The sequence below is a fragment of the Schistocerca nitens genome, chromosome 2, assembly GCF_023898315.1.
Source record: "Schistocerca nitens isolate TAMUIC-IGC-003100 chromosome 2, iqSchNite1.1, whole genome shotgun sequence".
Lineage (NCBI taxonomy): Eukaryota > Metazoa > Arthropoda > Insecta > Orthoptera > Acrididae > Schistocerca > Schistocerca nitens.
Window position 1 is genome coordinate 287,483,964 of NC_064615.1, and position 23,210 is coordinate 287,507,173.

The following is a 23,210-nucleotide window of genomic DNA, read 5'->3' on the forward strand; positions in this document are numbered from 1 at the left end:
AATCCACGATAATTTTTGTGATGCTTTAAAATGAAAATAAATTGATATTTGTAGTAATTTCATACAATAATAATGTGTTTTCATATATTTAAGTCCATACTCCATTCAATAAAAGCAATTTCTTCTCTTTCACCCGTCCGCTCCCCGCACCAGTCCCACGTCTCTTAACTGTATATTCTCTTCCGGGGAATACTCTCACTTCCTAACGAATATTGTTACACAACCGATATGTGCCATCAACCATTAGGTCATCGTCATCAGTTGCCGGTGAGATTGGGACGTGAATGCACGGGTGCTCTTTAAGGATTACTACATTTTTTTTTATTCCTAACGGAAATTTAAGTGTGGCGTTCTTCAAATAAATACTGTAACTATTGTGTGTGTGTGTGTGTGTGTGTGTGTGTGTGTGTGTGTGTGTGTGTGTGCGCGCGCAAAGCGGCAACAGTAAGTTAGATTCTCCATCGACTCCACTGACGAAATTGAGGCTGCATGGTGAGTTGAAATTAAACGTTTGGAGCAAAAGTTCAGACAGGAATGAGTACTGATTTGTCTTTCAAAGAGTGATGGTGTAAAGTCTGCAGCTGTGAATTCAATGCGGAGTTGACTGTAGTAAAATATATTAAAAAAGTTACGTGCCGTAAAATGTGTCGGGCTCCTATAAAAGACGCTTGACTTTTCACCACACTCGAAGTCGTCCGATATGCTTGTTACGCAGAGCAAGAAGGCTGAAATATTGCTACGTGGATTTCTGGTAGAACATAAGTGGGGAAGTGGCAACAAACGACTTTTCACGTTGGTGTGTAGAATGTATGAGTCTGGCGACATGACATCTGACTTTCGGAAGAGTATCATCCACACAATTCTGAAGACTGCAAGAGGCGACAAGTGCGATAATTATCGCACAATCAGCTTAACAGCTCCTGCATTCAACTTGCTTACAAGAATAATATACAGAAGAATGGAAAACAAAATAGAGGATGTGTTGACGACGATCAATTTGGTTTTCTGACTTACGTGCGGTTGATAATGGAAAGAAAAATCAAGAAAGCAGGTTCGACCTGGAAAATGCGTTCGAGAATGTAAAATGATGCAAGATGTTCGAAATTCTGAGAAAAATAGAGGTAAGCTATAGGGAGAGGAGGATAATGCACAAGAGCCAAGAGGGAATAATGAGAGTGGACAACCAAGAACGAAGTGCTCGGATTAAAACCGGTGCTTCAGGTGTGGATTTAAAATTCAAGGTGAAAGGATACCAATAATACGATTCGCTGATGACATCGCTATCCTGAGTGAAAGTGAATAACAATTACGTGATCTGCTTAATGGAATGAATATTCTGATCAGTACAGAATAAGGACTGAGTAAATAGAGGAAAAACTAAAGTAATAAGAAGTAGCAGAAGTGAGAATAACGAGAAACTTAACATTAAGATAGAGGGTCACAATATAGATGAAGTTTGGAATTCTGTTACCTACGTAACAAAATAACCATTGACGGACGGAGCAAGAAGGACATCAAATGTAGGCTAGCACTGGCAAAAGGACGTTCTACCAGTATCAGACATGGGCCTTTATTTGAGGAAGAAATTTTTGAGAACGCACGTCTGGAGTACAGCATTGTATGGTAGTGAAACATGGACTGTGGGAAAACCGGAACAGAAGAGAATTGAAGCATTTGCGATGTAGTGCTACAGACGAATGTTGAAAATTAGGTGAACTGATAGGGTAAAGAATGAGAAGTTTCTGCACGGAATCGGAGAGGAAAGGAATATGTGGAAAACTCTGACAAGGAGAAGGGACAGGATGATAAGACATCTGTTAAGACATCAGAAATGACTTCCATGATTCCAGAGGGAGCTGTAGAGGGCAAAAACTGTAGAAAAAGTGCCTTTCCCGATTCTAAAATTGATGAAAACATACAATTAAGTAGAATAAAAGCCACAGGACTGATAAAGAATGTCATAGGTAAGTGTCATTTGGATGAATCGAATGAAGTTCTACGAAAACAAAAGTTCGGTTCCAAAATTGACGAATCTACCGACATTTTTTGTGCGGCATTTTGATGAAGTTAGCTCCAAAATAAATACTAAATTTTGGCAGTTGTTAATAAGTTTTTGAGAAGAAAGATTCACGTCCGCTCATGTAGGTGCTACTGCTAATGGTTTGTACGATCTCCTACGTAACACCTCGTCAGTACATAATATTTCTCTTGAAAATTTGGTAGGATTTGCTTCAGATGGGTGCAACACAACGATGGGGAAAGAAATTCTGTTGCTAGTCGACTAATTTGAGGTTTTCCTGGCAATTTTATAGAGAAATGTAAATGCCATCCATTGCAAACAATTACAAAGGATATGTGAAGACATAGCAATGGATACATCCTCATTCTTTAAGCATAGATCAAAAAGAATTGTCTAGTTTGTGGAATTCCAAGAGTTTTGTAATATCAAACCTAACACGACACTGCATCCGTCTCAAACAAGATGTTGTCTTTGTTAACTAGTTTCACGTATTATAGAATAGTGGAATGCACTGCAATTATTTTTCACTTCCAAGCGGGAAGAAGAAAGCCTGTATGCAGCTGAACAGTTAAAGTCATTCTGGGGCAACTCTGAACGTGTAATTTTTATATTTCTCGAGTGGATTCTACCCAACTTTGTGTCACTGAATCAGTATTTTCAAAGAGAGAAATTAGTAATTTGCTCTTCACATGATAGAATGTACGAAACACACAAAGAAATCCTTCTCTGCTACATGTCTCCTGATTATATCAACAAAACTGATTCCACAGACGTAGATCCAACAAACCAAGCCCAACTTGTGCTTTATACGCAAGTGTACGAGGGTTGGAACTTTAATAGTGGCAACTATTTATTTACAGTTCGTAAAAACTAGATACGTGTTTCAAAGTTTTACTGATGTTCAGAGTAGTCACCAACATTGTGTATAACATGTTATCAGCCATGTGGAAGTCGTAGGATACCCTTAGCAGTGCCACTTGTGTTGACAGTTCGAGTGGCACGGTCTATTGTCCGACGAATTTGTAGCACTTCTGAAGCAAATGCCGTGAAGTGTTTCCTTCAGTTTAGAAATTGAGTTGAACTCACGAGCACTTAGCAGCCCCATCAGTCAAACAAATCAGTAGGCCCCAATAGCTTGCACTGTACGTGCTTGAGCATTGTCCTACAAAATGATGGTCAGGTCCTGCAGAAAGTGTCATCACTTCTGTCTCTAAGCTGGTTGTAGGTTGTGTTCCAAAAATTAACAGCAGAGAGACAGAATTGATGACACTTTCTGCAGGACTTGACCATCATTTTGAAGGACAATGCTCAAGCACATACTGATTTGTCAGACTGATGGGCTGCTAAGTGCTATACCACCTACTGCACTCCCCTAACTTGAGCCCTCATGAGTTCAACTCTATTTCTAAACTGAAGGAAACACTTCACGGCATTTGCTTCAGAACTGCTGCAAATTCGTTGGGCAATAGACCGAGCCGCTCGAACCGTCAACGCAACTGTCACTGCTAAGAGTATCCTACGACTTCCACATGGCTGGCAACTGGTTATACACAACACTGGTGACTACTTTGAACGTCAGTAAAACTTTGAAACATGTATCTATTTCGTACGAGCTGTAAATAAATAGTTGCCACTATTAAAGTTCCAATTCTCGTATTTAGATGTAGGTGTGATTAAGTTCATGAGCCAATCGGAAAACATCTCACAAAAATCTAGTGATTTCCATTACACAGTGCAACAGTTCCTTATAATGTCTTGTTGTGAGATAAAAGGAGTGGTATTATTTCAAAAATTCTGTTCTAAAAATGTTGAGTTGGCTAACACCAGAAATAGCATTGGCAAAAAGTGCTAAAAGGCCATCAATGCTTGTTCCACTTCTAAAAATAGTTTCAGAGGATTTCTCGAAAAGACAAGATGCTTGTGCAAATGACTATCAGAGGAGAGCATTGCCACATGCAGAATTTCCCGAAAATCAAGAGGTAGACGATCTGCATAAAGAACGCTAGAGACCTTCATCGTAACCAAGAATTCCTCCAAATAGGAAACTGTGCAAGATATATTAGGTTCACTAGATTCCAATGCTGGTTGTGAGCAGGTATTTTAAAAAATGAATTCAGTGAAGACACTGCTGAGAAATAAGTTACATTCAGGTACAGTAAGTTCACTTCCCAGCTTGTCAAGAATTCTGTACAGTTCGAACCAACCAGTATAATGATTGGATCAATGAACACATCCAACATTTATGCCAAGGAGAAGGAATCTCCTCGGGATAGTGATGCCGAGGTGGAGTTCAATAACGATGCCTATTAGGGTGAGTTTAATTATATTACTATTTGTAATTATATTACATACCCATGCTACTTTTCAATCGGGTTTGCACAAAATCTGTGATGCTTTGGAATCTTCCAAGTTCATCTTGTTCTGAAGTAGATTAGTGCAAAGGATCACGATATGAGATGTCTGGGTTCGTAATTCGCAAATTTTATGGATAAAAATTTTAAGAGATGAAGACTTTGCTATTCGTGATTGAAAACGTATTGTGTATGTCATATTATCAGCATTATTGTTTTTATGGTTTATGACTTTCAGTATAGGGTAATTTTAGATAAAAATTCCATAATTTTGTCTTCTGAGGTTGGCAATGCTGGTTTGCTACAATGTGACTATCCTTAACACTATTTATACAGTTTACGTGACTAAAGTTTCGCTTTTTCTGTAGAATCACATGGTAGAATGAACATTTTATATTTAATAATTAATCCAAATACATATGACAACAAAATGTAGAATGGTTAACTCCCCTTAGTAAAAACAAGTGTTAATATTAAATTTTGAATAGCACAATATATTGTACAGAAAACATTTATAACCTTCATTTCGCTCATTCAAATCTACCTGCTGCAGGGTGACAAATATGAGTATTCAGCGTTGCCTAAACATGGTCCACATACATACTTGCTGTACTTCATACATAATTGCTGGCTCCTATTCTTCCCTGTACATCCTCCAAGTCTCGTGAATGTTGCTATATTGCAATGCTGTATCAGCAAATCTGTTTCTACATCTACACTAATGCTCATAAATTAAGGATAATGCTGATACATGGTGAAACAACACTCTGGTGGGCGGTTTGCGGGTTTAAATCACCTCGGGGTATGACCATATGGTGCATTTGACCTGTGGTCATCGCATTCTGCAATTATCCTTAATTTATGAGTGCAAGTGTACATCGGTACTCCTGTGGACTCATGTAATGGAGTCATCTCTCTTCCCAACTTGCATATGAACTGACGTCTCTTTACTTTACCCCCCGTTACATCCTTACTCATGTATTAATAACTCACACCCAAGAGGGAGGGGGGGGGGGGTGAAACACCTGCATTGGCCATTCTTCAAATTGTAAAGTCGGGTAATTTCGTTGATAGCATCAATGTTGTGCTTGGTTTCGTAGTGCGCCTCTGATTCTGATTGCTTTTTAGGCTGTCATTCATTGATAGTAACTGTGTCATGCACTGAACTCAAATGATGCACCTTTTTATGTTTGTTTTTTTCCCCAGTTAGCGTTTTAGAGTCTGTCACTTCAATTATAAAGTATAGTTGTGTGCAAAGGTGCTACAGCAGATTTTGCTGTTTGAGGAATCTCCCATCTTGATTTTTTCACTATGTTGGCAATAAATTTGCTCTGAAGTTTCAAACTTTCTGCAAGGTATTTGGTTGTGAAACATGTAATATTTCTGCCTGTAGAAAGAGAGGGTATAAGGTGCATTACAACATGCTCTGCAGGAGTACCACCTGCTCAACTTTGCTTAGGGAAGGAAAACCATTCATCTAATATCTAGAATTTTTATCAACTGGAAGCTAAAAGTATTCCGAATTTGACAGGTTTACTTCTCATATACTGAATGGAATCATCATCTGATACTGAAATCAAATATTTTAAAACTTCTTTATCAGACAACCACATCCTGGAAATGCCATTATGAAGCAACTGGAATGTGATCAACATGAACTGTGCCATTTCAGCAATAAAGCTTCCTTCTTCATTGGCAAAGGGTCTGCAGAATGCTATAAACCGATCAAGAAAATTTGGACAGGTCCAAAAGCTATTGATCACACATCCATACCCGTCAAAAGATGGAAGACGATCCTTCATTGTACGACTTTTCAGAAAGGATCTACACGCATGCTTCATACTTTGCAGACATTTACCTCACACATATTTGTTACAAATCATAGTAAAAGGAAACTGTAAAATAAACCATTTACAAGAAATACGTCTACTAAAGCAGAGCACCCATCAGAGCGGTCCTAGTGTTAACTATTGCGCACAGTGCAAGCTTTGGCTAGGGTATATCTACGTTTCCTTACCATCAGGCTTCGCAAGGAAGACTTGACTGTAGTATGAAACAATTCCAGATTAGCGACAGACATGAAGACACCAGTCATACAACTGGTAGAGGGGAGGAAAATATAGGTACTACAAAGGCGAAAAAGGGAAGGTATTATAAGCACTATTTATTGCTAGGCTTAACGAAAAGTACAATCAATTGCAAACAACATGTGCAGTGTTTAAAACCCAGTTGTCTTTGGTTCACGTTCACTTAATCATTGGGAGCAGCAGTATTCTGTTTATGAGCCTGAAGCACTAGTAGTCTTATTTGCTCTGGAAAAATGTAAGCTATATTTGGAGCACCAGATGTTTGAACTTGAGACTGACAATCAGGCCATTCATTGGGTGCTGGGGCACCCTAGAAGAACTGAGCAGATAGCTTGATGGGCGATAAGAATATTAGCTTTTCAGTTCACGGTTAACACACATCAAGGGCGTGGGCAACATTGTTGTGGACACCTTAAGTCGAATGTTTGAGGATCAGGACCAGGATGAACAAGATCTGGAAGGAGATGGTCAGTTGTCTTATGAGATCAATGATATATTAGCCAAGTATCCTGAACTGCTTCACAGAATTGAAAATTATCAGAATCAGAGTTCAAGTTAGTGATGGAAAGATCAACAAGGGTAAGGATAGCTACCCCTACCTATTGAAAAATGAGATTTTGTGTTTTCAGACGTGGGGTGAAACTCTTGCAAGAGCTGTGGTCCCTGCGCCTGCAGTAGTTTTTTTTTCTATGTTACTGTAATGTGTCCCCAATGGGCAGTCACCTTAGATTGTTTAAAACTAGGACGAAGGTTAAGGAAGATTTTGTCTGGGTAGGTATATGGACAAGGACAAGGTGGTTTGTCAAGGAATGTCAAGTGTGCACTTCTAGTAAGCGTGCACTGCATACCTTGACGGGATACAGGGCCTCATGACCAGCCAAGTGTCCTATGGAAAGAATATTTGTAGATTTTGTGGGTCCAATGCCATGTTCTAAGAAAGTGTGTGTGTGTGTGTGTGTGTGTGTGTGTGTGTGTGTGTGTGTGTGTGTGTGTGTGTGTGTTTTCCTAGTCGAGTCCTTCTGTCTTATAATGCTACCACTTTCACCTCCAAGGAATTTAATAATTTTTTTATTTGACATCGGGTGAAATATCACTGGATTACACGGTACAATGCAAAATCCCTCTCTTGCTGAAACAGTCAACCGAAATCTCCAGGCAGCTCTTATCACTTACCATCAAAAGAATCAGTCAAAGTGGGGTGAGGCCTTGAATTGGTTAGCCTATGTCTTTAATATGGCAACACACGAGAGCCATCTGAAAGTGCCTGCTCAACTGATGTTTGCTTAAATCCTGAATTCTCCACTGTGCAACTTGCAGGGAATTGAGGATTTGTTACCTAAGAGATTCTCACCTTCAGACATTAAAGAGCACTGGTGTAAGGCCTGGAGAAACGAGAAATCCATTATAATCAAAACAGTGTTTTGGAAGAATTTTGCAGCCATGAGCAAGGCCATCAAAAAAATCTCTAAGAAATTGCTGCCCTGGTTTAAGAGTCTCATAATCATTCAGGGGTTTGTTATGCTGGTCACAGTTAGACCGCAAGATACTCAGATCAGTAACGTTCTTTGGGCACACCTATCACAAATCAAGCCGTTTGGTTCATAAGCATTGAAGCTTTGTCCACTGGATACGGCTCACCTTCATGGGTACCATGAAGTTCAGGGGGGTTGGGGGGGGGGTTAGCCAGTTGGTTTCCTCCTCCAGCAATTTACATTTCGCGCTGTTGCAGTTCTACCATAGTTCCTATGTATTCCACAGGATACTGGTTATGCCTAGGTGCATGACTGACACTGCAGTCGCACTAGCGGCATCAAAGGTGACAGTTTGAGTAGTGCAAGCTAGGCTGGGCATTCAGTTCTCGACTGCCAGTGTTCACGACCACAGCACTGCACAGGGGCACTGCAATGATGAGGCAAAATTGTGTTGTGGCTGCTGATAGCATGTTTGTGTTGGCATTCAGCTCTGCAAAAGTGTTTAAATACGTCTGTGGTGGTTTAGTTCTATGTTGCTGTCCATTTTGGTTATTACTTGGATTCAGTCAGAATACCGGAGATAGTAATTCATAGCCAAGATTTGCAGTATAGCTCAGCTGGTCATTCCTATTGTCTTGCTTTAATGTTTCCGGCCAGGTTTGTTTAAATGGTGAATAGTATCGTCATAATGTTTATTTCTACCTTAAGAAGACAACGCTATTAGACCATGCTGACGATAAGAAGCTGTGTGGTGTTAGCACTGTGGTTGATTAAGAGAACTGGCTAAGACAGCTGTATTGGTTCCTTAACTTCTTTCTAGTGGTTTCTATCATATTAAGGTGCCAGTAATGACTGCAAATTGTCAGTGTTATTCTCCAACTCTTTGTGAAGTGTTGATTTCCTTGTCTTGTTTTGAGGTACAGTCATTGTAAGTTATTGCAAGGACTAGCTCTGACAACAGCTGTGGTTAGTAATATTATTGCTAAGGAGAGATACAAAAACATGTCCCCCATAGTAAAGTGATGGAAAGGACCATTACAGAGTAGCCGCTACCATTCTAGAAATGCTGTGTTTGGTTCTCCTTGTCTTGTTGTGGTGTGGTGAGCCCTTTGTGAAATGTTGTAAGGATTACTTCTGGCGGTGTCTTGGTGGTAAAAGTTTCATTAGTTGCAATGGAATGTTAGCACATGGATCCGCCCTAGTAGGCTGATGGAAAGGATCGTTATTCAGCAATGATACCATTTTTTGCTGTGGTGATTCTGGATCATTTGAAGTAGTGCACTTCGCTTCTATAGAATAGTAAGGTGGTGCACCAGAGCAGTTAGGAAAATTTTAAGTAACAGTGCTTGTCTGCGACTGATGAGCTGGGTACGGTAGCAAAAGCTTACTTAACATTGTTTTGCGCAGTGCTTTAGTGCCCTTGTGGTTACAGCCTGGCCAGTGTTCAGCCTCACTTGTGTTGCTACAGCCTGTTAAGGTTAAGCTACCACTTGCGGCTGTGGCCCTGTGAGCATATAGCGTGTCTGTGTGACAGTAGCTTATTGTTTGGATGCAGTGGTCGCTGAGCTTGGCCAGTATTAAGATTAGTGTAGTAAGTTTTACAGGCCTTCTTGCTCAGCTCTGTTCGCCTATTCTGTTTGAATGTAATAATCAGCACTTGGTCAGCGTAAAGTTTTATTTAGCATAGCTTACATTAGTAATCATGCACTTGGTCGTTATTAAGTTGTAAGAACCTTGTTGCTAAAGCTTTACTCTGTTTTACCTGCCACTTACATGTTTGATGGTTACAACCTTACCCTACTATTGAAGTTGCTTACTGTCCTTTCCTCGTTCTGTGATATTTACACTTATTCTGGGGCTAAGTAATTGAGCTCTGCTATTTAACTGTTCATTGGAAGCTTAAGCTGTTAAGCCCACAGCTAAGACTGCGCTAAGTTACTTCCAGGATGGAGGTGGTGACTGTGGTCTTAGTTTCAGGGACCCTGCCGCATTGTGCTGATGTTTGGCCTGGGTTCAGGTTTCATCAGCCAATCTTGCAGAAGGTTTTTGTGGGAGGGACGGCCAAGATGCAGAGTTCCATCAGGACCAAGATGGCATTCACTTCCTGTCATCATATAGTGGGCAACGGGCGTTGAAACCCATTGAAAGAAATTAAAAGGATTTATTCCATTCCAGCATCGACATTTAATAATCCAGCCCTCCATTCCTACGATACCAGGAACAATGAGATACACTTTTTTTTGTTATGAAATGGGTAAATCATTACACTTCAAATAATACTGTTAAGTATTAAAAGCTACACATAAATAAACCAATAACCAATTTTGATTTTTAATCTTCGGTGCATCTATAAAAAAAGCATGCAGGGCAATGCTTCAGCTAGTCAGAGGCTAATGGGTAAACTGTCAAGATCTCTGTGTTGATACTGTCTAACAACTAAACTGTCCATGTTAAATAGCCAACATGATAACATCTCTTAGTCACTAACAGTCAAAATGTACAATTATTTTGTGGTATAATTGGATACATAAAACTTTGTGAGTAAAGTGCTGACAAGAGAAAACACACAATAGTTTTGAAAATATGCAAGCTTTCACGGCCAGTGGTTCCTTTTTCTGGCACAAGGACTGAAGGGAAAGGAAGAGGAATGAAGGAAAGGGAATTGTGAGGTTTAGGAAATGGAAAAAGTTACAGAAAATGCACCAAGAACCCCCAGTCAGGGGAAACTTATCGGACAGAATTAGAAGGAAATGCTGAACTGATCTTCTAATGAAGCTCACCAACACTAGGTATGGACTATACAATACATGAACCACAAGGCATCAACACAACCAGGTAAAACAACTCAAAACATTGCATCATTCTTCTTCATGATAATGCAAGCGCCACACAACATGTCAACAGAGAAATACAGTGAATTAACATCTCACTGCCTGTATTCAACTGGTTAGTTGCCCGACTTCTCATAATTCCCTAAGTCAAATGAAAAGTGCATGGACCACATTTCCCATCACCTCAAGACCAAACCACATCAGAGTGGGAAAGACGTTTGCAGAACTGGTTTGAAGACAAGAAAAAGTGTATATACTTACGTGAATGTTTAATAGTAAGCTACAAGATGGACAGAACAGAGGCACCTGAAAGGTGGATTATTAGAAAAATAATGGGTGCAATACAAACAGATGGTTGGAAAATGAGAAGTAATGAAGAGATCTATGAAAATATAGACAAAGTATAAGAACTAATGGCAAAGTGAAAATTAATCTGCTTTGGACATCTTTACCAAATGAATAACAACAGGCTAACAAAATCAATATTCTTGTATTTCTGGAAAAAGAAATCAACAACAGTGTGGTTTAAGGAAATAAGAAAAGAACTACCAGAAGGATTACAAGGGAGAAGAAATCAAGAATAACTTTTACAGGAGAAAGGAAAATAAAACAGGGAGAGAAGACAACAGTGCACACGTGCATTCAGGCAGGCAGACACACACACACACACACACACACACACACACACACACACACACACACACACACACACACTGAGGGAGGACTAACCTCTGATGGTGGGAGTCACGCGAACTGTGGCAAGGTGCCTCAGACCGTGTGGCTACCCCACGCGGCAACAGAAAGATGTACTAACAGAGGGGTTTACTGATCAGTGTCTATATGAGTAAAGGCACAAGAGACCACTTTCTGCATTAACATAATAGCTCAAAAGCAGGCCAATCAAGCGTAACACGTGTTCATAATAAGGCATATAAGCACTGAACAGATAAGGTTGCTACAGATTAGCACAGTACGGATTCAGTGCCAAGCTCCAGAAGGACATTTGTTTTGCTATTATGGAGGCGTAGCAATCTGAAGAGTTAACTTCTGTTTAAGTACCCAACTACTTGTTTACCAAATGATACTCAACCAGTTTCAAGTTTCTAGTCCTGAAAAAGGGACAGTCATGGAAGATCATTACCCCTTACCTTCTAGCATGTCCCCACTAATTGGCCTCAACGATAGTCTCACTGGTGTCTGTAAGAATCAACAACTGCACCAGCACACATACACATACAATAAGAGGTGGTAGAATCTTGTTCCCACACCTCTGTGTTGATAAAGAATATTTCTGAATGATGTGGAAGTCTTTACACCAGTCAATACTGATTCATGTACACACCATGTGTTAAATTTTTGGATTGTTCCATATTTCACATTCCTTCCACCAGCAAATTCATCACTGTCAGGCTATACAATGAATCTAGATTCACAGGACAGCAAAAGGCAGCTCCATTGGATGTGCCCCTGTCCATGTTTCTGCACCTCATGTCTTTGGCTACTGCCATGCCAACTGACTAATGGACCACATATCAATGGGATATGAGGATAATGGCCACCTGTACGAAGATGATTGCTAACAGTTTTGGGCTACTAGTGTTTGCAATGTTGCTGCAATGTAGATACATTCTGCATGCTATACGATGATTTACGAGCAACAGTTAGGGACCTGAAAAATTTGCATTCGTGATAAATGTGAATATGGATGCAAATTCTGCCTCAAAATGTGATGATGGGAATTTATCTAATTAATAATAGTGCATAGCAAGCTTCATCTAGATGTACTATTTTATCCAAGATAGTTTCAAGTAACATTATTTTCTGCATAGAAAAATATCCAAAAAGTAATCACTTTTTAATTACTGGTATTGCACAACATCTGTCAAATGCAAATTTGGAAAGAGCATGTGCATAAGAACATGTTTGCAAAATAAAGACCACATTAATGGACAAGCTCAATGATGTAACAGTGTGCTCGTAAGTTAAGCTCTGGTCCCATGTCAACTGTGAGATGGTGAATAGCCTCTATAAGATATACACCATGTATTGTAACTGAGGACTCAGCCAAAGGACTAGCACTTTAGAAAAAAGAAACACATATATTTGCCTGTTAGCTAAAGTTGGTATTATGTTGATACTTTAAAATGGAAGCTTTAAGTGCGGCTGTTGAACTATGGTTGCATACGATTTATACGATTTCTGTAGAGATGGGGCCTGAACTATCTTTTTTATGATGCTGCCAAGCTGACAAAACAACTGTGCGGTAGAAGTTACCGAGTGCTTTGCTTTGCTTTGCATTGTGAGTAACTCTTTCTCTTCTTATTTTGAAATGAGTGAAGATGCTGCTAAGACATTGTTGGTTCTATCTGTAACACTGTCAAGTAAAAGTTGCGTACCTATGAGTACTTGCAGTAGGGCTCTGCCATATATTAATGAGGGTTTCTATGCTACAGATTTGAAACCAATGTTTTGAAGGTTTTGCCATTAATAAACTGGGTCTGAAAAGAAAATAATGTTGGAAAACTCCTTAAATAAGAACAACTCTGTTGACCAGCTAGGAAATGCTGCTGCTTCTCAACAGTCAATCATTTGTTGCAAGAACAGAGAGAGAGAGAGAGAGAGAGAGAGAGAGAGAGAGAGAGAGAGAGAGAGAAACCAGACAATTTCGGGACAAAATATGTTTAAATCTTTGCAAACGTAAGCATTCCACACAAGAAACTATTTAGAGAGAATAAAAACCATTTATTCTCTTATTATTATTATTATTATAACGATTGTTCCCCTTTAGGAGAGCGATTGAACTTTAATTCATAATTTCATCTACGGATGTTTTTCTTCTTTGCTTCCCAAAACCACCTCATCCTCTCAGAATGCTCCTCCTTCCGTTCCTCTGTCCATTTTTTACCAGGCTGACGCGATGTTCTTTCCCCAAACTTCACACTTGTGATTTTATGCCGGCACTCGGTGCGATCTTCGAGATTTTTTATGTTGATCTGCTGTAGATCCCTCTGGACTTCTTTCAGCCATTCCGTGCCACATTTACTCCTTGTTATAATATTGAATAATTTCTTTGCTGTTCTGGAGTCTTCCATCCTGTAGATGTGTGTATAAAATTTGGCTTGGCGCTTTCTGATTTCATCTGTTACTATGTTGATCTTTCTATAGAGTTCGTTTTGTGGTCTCTTCATCCAAATGCCATTTTTGTTGATTGGACCGTAAATCTTACTGAGAATTTTTCTTTCCCGCTTTTCTATTTCCTTAATTTTTGAATGACCATCAATCACCATTGTTTCAGCTGCATAGATTGCTTCTGGAAGAATCACTGTTGTATAGTGCCTTAATTTTGCGTCTGTCGAAATGCACTTCTTGTTGTAATGCGTCCATGTTAGCTTGTAGGCCTTCTGGAGCTTGGTGATTCTTTGTTCATTGGCAATTCGGTTTAATCCTGAGGACTGTATAGTTTCACCGAGGTATTTAAAATGGCAGACTTGTGCAATTTTACCATATTTTGTTATTAAAGGGGATTTATTTTCTGGCTGCCTTTCCATATATTGGGTTTTTTCATAATATATCTGTAATCCGTTTTTTTGTGAAATTTCATGTAGTTTTTCCACTGCGTGAATCGCTTCTGTTCTGTTATTGGTGATAATTGCAATATCGTCAGCGAAAGCAAGGCACTTGACTTTAATTCGGTTCTCTTTCTTGATACCAATTTGGATACCCTTTACATCAGTTTCCCATTCCCTGATTATCTTTTCTAGAACAATATTGAAAAGGATTGGGGATAGTCCGTCCCCCTGTCGGACTCCAGATTTGATTTCGAAGGGTTCTGATACTTCGCCCATGAATTTCACTTTGGCCGTTGTTCCTGTAAGTGTCTGTTCTCTGATTTTTCGTGTCTTTCGGTCAATCCCAAATTCTTCCATGATTTTAAACAGGGTTCCACGGTCCACTGAATCATATGCTTTCCTGAAGTCGATGAATGTAACTACTGTGTTTCTGCATTTCCTCATTTGTAATATTGTCTTTAAGCACCAGATCTGTTCCGCACATGAGCGTCCTTTTCTGAATCTGGCCTGATATTCATCAATTAGTGTATCTGCTTGGGATTCTATCCTGTTTAAAAGCGCTTTGGAAAGGATTTTGTAAGCGACGGAGCAGGGAAATTCCTCTGTAATTTTTCATGTCTGTCTTGTCGCCCTTTTTGTGTAGCGGGTGAATTAGAGCGCATTTCCAGTCCTCTGGTATCTGCTCCGTTATACATATGTCTGACATTATATGGTGTAATTTCTGCATAAGTATAGGATCGCTTGGTTTCCAGAACTCAGCAATGATCCCATCTTCTCCTGGTGCTTTGTTACTTTTCAACTGCTTGACTATCTCCATAATTTCTTCAAGATTCGGGGCATGTGAGTCTGGGTGTGTGAATACTGGAGAAGAGAAGTTTTTCTTGGGGTGGTTCGCAGTTGAGGAGGGAACTGAAATATTGGGCTAAGATTTTGCAGTTATTTTTCATGTTGGTTTCTAAAGAGCCATCAGGTTTCTTGAAGCACAAGCTAGGCGCTTGGTATCCCTTTAAGTTTTCTCTGAAAGTCTTGTAAAAATTTCTTGTATTATTTTTGATGAAATCCTGCTGGATTTCAGAGAGTCTGTTGTTGTCATATCCCCGTTTTCCTTTTCTAATTATTTTTTAGGTCTGTTTTTGAGTTTTAAGTAAGTTCTCCCAGTTTTCTACAGTTTTGTGACTGCTAAATTTTTTCCATGCAGCTATTCGGTTGTCGACCGCCTCATCACAGGTTGCATTCCACCAGCGATGTTTCCTGTTGCGAGGGGGTTGTCCTAATTTGAGGGCTTCCTGAATTTTCTCTGTTAGTTTCTTCCAGTCTGTTGATTTTTCTTGATTAATTTGCATGATGATTTTTTCTTTGTTGAGTTGCAGATATTCCGGATCTGGTTTGGTACTTTTGGGTGGCCTTTTTAGCATTCTGTTGGGTTGGAATTTTGTTTTTATTTGGAGAAGATCATGATCTGATTCAGACACCTTTGCGGGTTCTGATGTTTTGCATTTCTTTTATGTTTTCTTTGGAAATTGCGACATGGTCTATTTGGTATTCACCCTGTCTAAGACTGGGTGATCTCCATGTGGTTAATTTATGTGCAGGTTTTTGAAACTGGGTACTCATTATTTTAAGTCCAAAGTTTCTGCAGAAGTCGATTAGTTTTTCACCATTCTTGTTGGTACGTTTGTGTTTGGTGTGGGGTCCAGTGGTATCTCTGAATTTTTTTTCCTTCCCTAATTGTGCGTTAAAATCGCCTACTAAGATTTTCACATGGTGCCTAGGTACTTTATTTGTTGTTTCTTCTAGTGTTTCCCAGAAATTGTCCACTGTTTCCGGGTAGATTTTATTGTGGTGATATGTGGGGGCGTGCACATTGATCAGAGTGTATGCTTTATTAGCTGATTTTATTGATAACAGGGAGACTCTTTCATTGGGAGACGTGAAGTCAATAACTGAGGGGCGGCGCCCGATTGGGGTTCCAACAACCCCACACGGGTCTTATTATTATTATTATTATTATTATTATTATTATTATTTCTTTCTTTTGTCAGACGTTATGTCTGGTCAAAAATGGAAAGTGACGCAGGCCTTGATCAAGCGTGACTTCCTTTTAACTGTACGGTATATGTTACATTGCATTTAGGAACTTTCGGGTAATTGAACATGTATCAATAATTACGGATTTCTGTAGTTGTATACATAAGTTTGGATGTAGCTGTATTGCATTGATGTACTGGTGGATATTGTGTGGTATGACTCCTGTAGTTGATAGTATAATTGGTATAATGTCAACTTTATCCTGATGCCACATGTCCTTGACTTCCTCAGCCAGTTGGATGTATTTTTCAATTTTTTTCTCCTGTTTTCTTTTTTATATTTGTTGTATTGGGTATGGTTATTTCATTTAGTTGTGTTAATTTCTTGTTTTTATTGGTGAGTATGATGTCAGGTTTGTTATGTGGTGGTGTTTTATCTGTTATAATGGTTCTGTTCCAGTATAATTTGTATTCATCATTCTCCAGTACATTTTGTGGTGCATACTTGTACGTGGGAACGTGTTTTATAAGTTTATGTTGTAAGGCAAGCTGTTGATGTATTATTTTTGCTACATTGTCATGTCTTCTGGGGTATTCTGTATTTGCTAGTATTGTACATCTGCTTGTGATGTGATCTACTATTTCTATTTGTTGTTAGCAAAGTCTGCATTTATCTGTTGTGGTACTGGGGTCTTTAATAATATGCTTGCTGTAATATCTGGTTTTTATTGTTTGATCCTGTATTGCAATCATGAATCCTTCCATCTCCCTGTATATATTGCCTTTACTTAGTCATGTGTTGGATGAGTCTTGATGGATGTGTGGCTGCGTTAGATGATACGGGTGCTTGCCATGTAGCGTTTTCTTCTTCCAATTTACTTTTTGTGTATCTGTTGATGTTATGTGATCTAAAGGGTTGTAGAAGTGGTTATGAAATTGCAAAGGTGTGGCCGATGTATTTATATGAGTGATTGCTTTGTGTATTTTGCTAGTTTCTACTCGTTCTATAAAGAATTTTCTTAAATTGTCTACCTGTCCATAATGTAGGTTTTTTATGTCGATAAATCCCCTTCCTCCTCCTTTTCTGCTTAATGTGAATCTTTCTGTTGCTGAATGTATGTGATGTATTCTATATTTGTGGCATTGTGATCGTGTAAGTGTATTGAGTGCTTCTAGTTCTGTGTTACTCCATTTCACTACTCCAAATGAATAGGTCAATATTGGTATAGCATAACTTTTTATAGCTTTTGTCTTGTTTCTTGATGTTAATTCTGTTTTCAGTATTTTTGTTAGTCTTTGTCTATATTTTGCTTTTAGTTCGTCTTTAATATTTGTATTATCTATTCCTATTTTTTGTCTGTATACTAGATATTTATAGGCATCTGTCTTTTCCATCGCTTCTATGCAGTCGCTGTGGTTATCCAATTTGTAATCTTCTTTTTTAGTGTGTTTTCCCTTGACTATGCTAATTTTCTTACATTTGTCTGTTCCAAAAGCCATATTTATATCACTGCTGAATACTTCTGTTATCTTTAGTAATTGGTTGAGTTGTTGATTTGTTGGTGCCAGTAGTTTTAGATCGTCCATGTATAGCAAATGTGTGATTTTGTGTTGGTATGTTCCAGTAATATTGTATCCATAATTTGTATTATTTAGCATGTTGAATAGTGGGTTCAGAGCAAGGCAGAACCAGAAAGGACTTAATGAGTCTCCTTGGTATATTCCACGCTTAATCTGTATTGGCTGTGATGTGATATTATTTGAATTTGTTTGGATATTAAGTGTGGTTTTCCAATTTTTCATTACTATGTTTAGGAACTGTATCAATTTAGGATCTACTTTGTATATTTCCAATATTTGTAGTAACCATGAATGGGGTATGCTATCAAAAGCTTTTTGGTAATCAATGTATGCGTAGTGTAGTGACCTTTGCTTAGTTTTAGCGTGATATGTCACCTCTGCATCTATTATCAGTTGCTCTTTACATCCTCGTGCTCCTTTGCAACAGCCTTTTTGTTCTTCATTTATAATTTTGTTCTGTGTTGTATGTGTCATTAATTTCTGTGTAATGACTGAAGTTAATATTTTGTATATTGTTGGTAGGCATGTTATGGGACGATATTTTGCTGGGTTTGCTGTGTCTGCTTGATCTTTAGGTTTCAGGTAAGTTATTCCATGTGTAAGTGTATCAGGGACTGTGTATGAGTCTGCAATGTAACTGTTAAATAATTTAGTTATTACTACTACTACTACTACTACTACTACTACTACTACTATTATTATTTCATCTTGTATCCATGGTGTTTCCTTTTATTATTTTTTTATTGTTTGTGATTTGTGGTCAATTTAGTCTACAGGCGCATGATTGGCAACATTTTAAATTGATACATTTAAATCGATACATCTAATAATTCACAAAAAAGAGAAGGAAGATACTAATTCTGGCAAAAAATAGATGCTAATTCTGCACAAAATATATGCTAATCTTGCAAAATAAGATGCTACATTTTCAGTCCCTAGCAATAGGTAATGATCACCACTGGCTGAAGTTGCTTATTATGATCTTTTTTGAATATCTCTCACTGTTTGATAATGAGTCCAGTTATGAAGCTGCATGCTGGAGCACTCAATGGCATTTGATATTTCACACTGCTATTCTACTGATGGCTCACTATACCACCGACTGTTCACTAGGAATAACGAACGAACTTAACTTCAATAAGAAATTTACGGAAACAAGACCTAAATAATTTCATTAAGGATAGCCATATTGGAATTTAACAGTGGTCACTTTATTCACAGTAGCACTCTGCCTCAGTGCGTTGGCAGTAGCATTGGTGTTAATGAAGTTAAGAAAGCACATTGCTCAAAAACGTCTGAGTGTGTGGTTAGGTGTACCATCCTGAGGGGTGAAACTACATCTGCATGTATACTCTGCAAACCACCATGAAGTGCATGGCAGAGGTTATATCCCATTGTATCAATTATTAGGGTCCCTTCCTGTTTCATTCATGTAAGGAGTGGGGGAGGATTATTTGTTTGAATGCCCCTGCACATGCTGTAATTATTCTAATCTAATCTTCATGATCCCTATGTGAGCGATAATTGGGGGCTGTAGTATATTCGTAGAGTCATAATTTAATGGTAGTTCTTGAAACTTCGTTAGCAGACTTTCTCAGGATACTTTATATCTATCTACAAGAGTCTGCCGGTTCTGTGACACTTTCCCACTGATCAAACAAACATGGGACCATCCATGCTGCCCTTCTCTATATATGTTCAATATCCCCTGCTAGTGCTATTTGGTACATGTCCCCCACTTCCCCAGTATTCTACCAATAAACCGAACTATACCACCCACTTTACCCACGACTGAGCCCATGTGATCATTCTATTTCATATTCCTACATAGTATTACCCAGTATTTGATTGAGGTGGCCAAGTCCAACACTGATTCATTGATGTTATAGTCATAGCATGCTATATTTTTTTGTTTTGTGAAGTGTACAATTTTACATATCTAGACATTTAAAGCAAGTTGCCAACCTTTGCACCACTTTGAAATCTTATCAAGATCTGACTGAATATTTATGCAACTTATTTCAGAGAGTACTTCATTATAGACAACCACAAAAAGTCTGATGTTAGTATTAATATTGTCTGCAAGCTCAGTAGTGTACAACACAATCAGCAAGGATCCCAACACACTTACCTGGGGCACACCTGAAGTTACTTCTACATGTGACAATGACTCTCCATCCAAGATAACATGCTGCGTCTTTCCTATCGAAAACTCCTCAATCCAGTCACAAATTCCACTTGATATCCATATAATTGTACTTTTGGCAATAAGCCTAAGTGTGGTACTGAGTTAAATGATTTTCAGAAAACAAAAAATATTGCACTACCTGACTGCCTGGACACAAAGCTTTCAATGTGTCATGTGAGAAAAGTGCAAGTTGGGTTTCACATGATAGATGTTTTTGGAATCCATGATGGTTGGCATGGAGGAGGTCATTCTGTTCAAGATACCTCATTATGTTTGAGCTCAGAGTATGTTCCAAGATTCTACAAGAAATCGATGTCAAGCACACCAGATGGCAGTTCTGTCGATCACTTCTACTATCCTTTTTCTAAGAACTGGACACGGTTCTTTGTTCAAGTGATCTATGACAGATTATAGTTAGAAGAGGGGCTAACTCAGCCACAAATTCAGTACAGAATCTGACTGGGATTCCACTGGGCCCTGGAACTTGGTTCAATTTTAATGATTTCAGCTGTTTCTCAGCACCACTGATACTAATACTTATTTCATTCATCTTTTCAGTGGTACAAGGATTAAGGGCAATTCTCCTGGGTTTTCCTTTTAAAGAAACATCTGAAAATGGAGTTAAGCATTTTAGCTTTTGCTCTACTATCCTCAATTTCAGTTCCTGACTCATTCTGAAGGGACTGGACTAGCTTTGATGTCATTAACAACCTGTACATATGACCAGAATTCCCTTGGATTTTGTGAAAGATCATTTGACAATATTCTGCTATGGCAGTCACTGAAAGTTTCTTTACATTGACTGTATACCATGGAGATTCTCTCCCATTATCAGGTGTTCTACTGGGTTCATATCTATCCAGTGCACGGTCAACTATTCTTTTCAACTTGAGCCATAGTTTCTCTACATGCTCCTGCCCTGAAAGTTTAAAGTTCCTCACTGAGATATGACACTACTGATTTGTTATCTAGTTTTCTGAAGATATATATCTTCCTGCCTGTTTTGGTTATCCTTGTACTTTGGTAGTCATTGCTGCCAAGACCAAATCATAGTCAGTGAAACCATTTTCAATGTGGACGTCCTCAAAGAGATCACAACTATTTATTGCCATCAGATCCAATATATTTCCATTATCAGTGGAGTTCTGAACTATCTGCTGCAGGTAATTCTCAGAGAAGGCATTCAGTAATGTTTCACAGGATATCTTCACACGCCAACTACTAACAAGACAGTGACTTTCCCAATTGATTTTTGGATGATTAAAGTCTCCACCGATAATCACAGTACAATTGTGGAACTTACGTACAAGTAAACTGACATTCTCTCTTAAGTTTTCAGTTACATCATGAGATGAGTCTAGTGGGTGATAAAAGGATCCAGTCATTTTATGCCCACCCCTGTCCAAAGTATGTGTAGTGACTCCAGTAAATGTTTTGAAGGCAAAAAGGATCTCTCTGCAAGGGTAGTATAAAACATGTCTTTTACCTCAGTAAAGACTATAGTTTCGCAACTCCAAATATTAAATGTTATTTACATCAACTTTTTTTTACCACTGGGGATGATTTGTGCTGAGATTCCACAATAAACAGTACCCGCCCCCCCCTCCCCCACCCCAGCCACCCACCCACCCAATAAAACTAATCAAGTTCTACATCTATGTTTACAATTATACTTTACAAACCACCATGAGGTGTGTGGCAGATCGTATATCCCATTGTACCCATTATTAGGGATTTTTTCCTGTTGCATTCATGTATGGAGCGCAGGAAAAATGATAGTTTGAATGCCTCTATGCATGCAGTAATTATTCTAATCTTATCCTCATGATCCACATGTGAGCGATACGTAATGGGTTGTAGTATATTACTACAGTAATCATTTAGAGCTGGTTCTTGAAACTTTGTTAACAGACTTTCTCTGGATAGTTTATGCCTGTCTTCAAGTTAGCAGTTCACAATTAAGTCTTCAATACTGTGTGACCTCTCCGGGTTACAGGTCATAGGAATAAATGAACACAATGTCTCCAATAGAACCACACTGGACACAGCATTATAGTACTGAAACTGACATTCCAATTTATGAATGTCCTAACAGTGCACAATATGAGGCTTCATTATGGATAGAATTCTAATTTAAAATAATTTTAAAAGAAAATGACCTCAAATATATGGTTTGACCACTTCATAGAAACTGGAATAACTACATCAAAACTTCCTTCTACCATGCTCTCAGTTTTCCCAATTCTGATGAAAAACAACTGATATTATAATAGGGCAAACGAGCTAATAACAGGGACTAATGAATAACTACAGTTATAACTGTTTCTGAGGTGTTAAAACTGTGTGACAGACCATGACTTGAACCTGAATATGGCTACAGATGAGTGAGAGTCTTTACTTTGGAACAAATTTTTAATCTGACAGTGAGGCTCATCACACCACCCAGGCTAGTACAGATTAGGAGTTTCACAATGTAATTACAATTATGAATGATAAAATGTGCAGACTTTACCTGCAGGTGCAACTGTAGTATTAATGTAATTGATCAGAGGAATCTGACTTGCTGATATGTATTTTCTTACACTGTCCACAACAGACATATCCACTTTTCCAGCCTCATGTAAAATATCCATAATCTGACAAAACAAAAAGAAAAAAAAAATCATTTACAATTAGTGGAGCACAGGGCGGTTGACAAAGAAGACTGTCTTAAAAATGAGAGGAAAGCAGCAATTGCATAAAACTTAAATGATTGTAATAGATATTTCTCTGCATATTCACATATCACATGGCCATAAATACACGGTGAAAATCAGTGTTCTGAAGAATGTCAAAGACTGTGTTGTCGTACGGACCTAGGTTACAAGCTATCAGCTCCCGAGCCAATGCGATGTACTTTCACACTAAATTAGAGAATAATTAAGTGTAAATTATGCCACGGAAATGTGTCCCATGTGATAGCTGCATTCCTTTCTGAGTTGCTGGAATCTGTTGTCAAATGTGCCACGAGATGTGTTCGCCTGTGTGCGAATGGTGTGCATTTCTCTTTTGCTGACGGAGACTGTGGCTGAAAGCTTTATGGAA

At 38.6% G+C, this 23,210-nt stretch overlaps 1 protein-coding gene across 1 annotated transcript in view; it reads right to left on the minus strand.

Annotated features, from left to right (window-relative positions):
- LOC126236041 (uridine 5'-monophosphate synthase) overlaps window positions 1-23,210 on the minus strand; it is a 131,306-nt gene that overhangs the window by 52,904 nt on the left and 55,192 nt on the right. Inside the window, exon 4 of the mRNA XM_049945075.1 lies at window positions 22,639-22,762. Coding sequence (XP_049801032.1) covers window positions 22,639-22,762 — 124 coding nt within the window. The remainder of the gene's footprint in view (window positions 1-22,638; window positions 22,763-23,210) is intronic.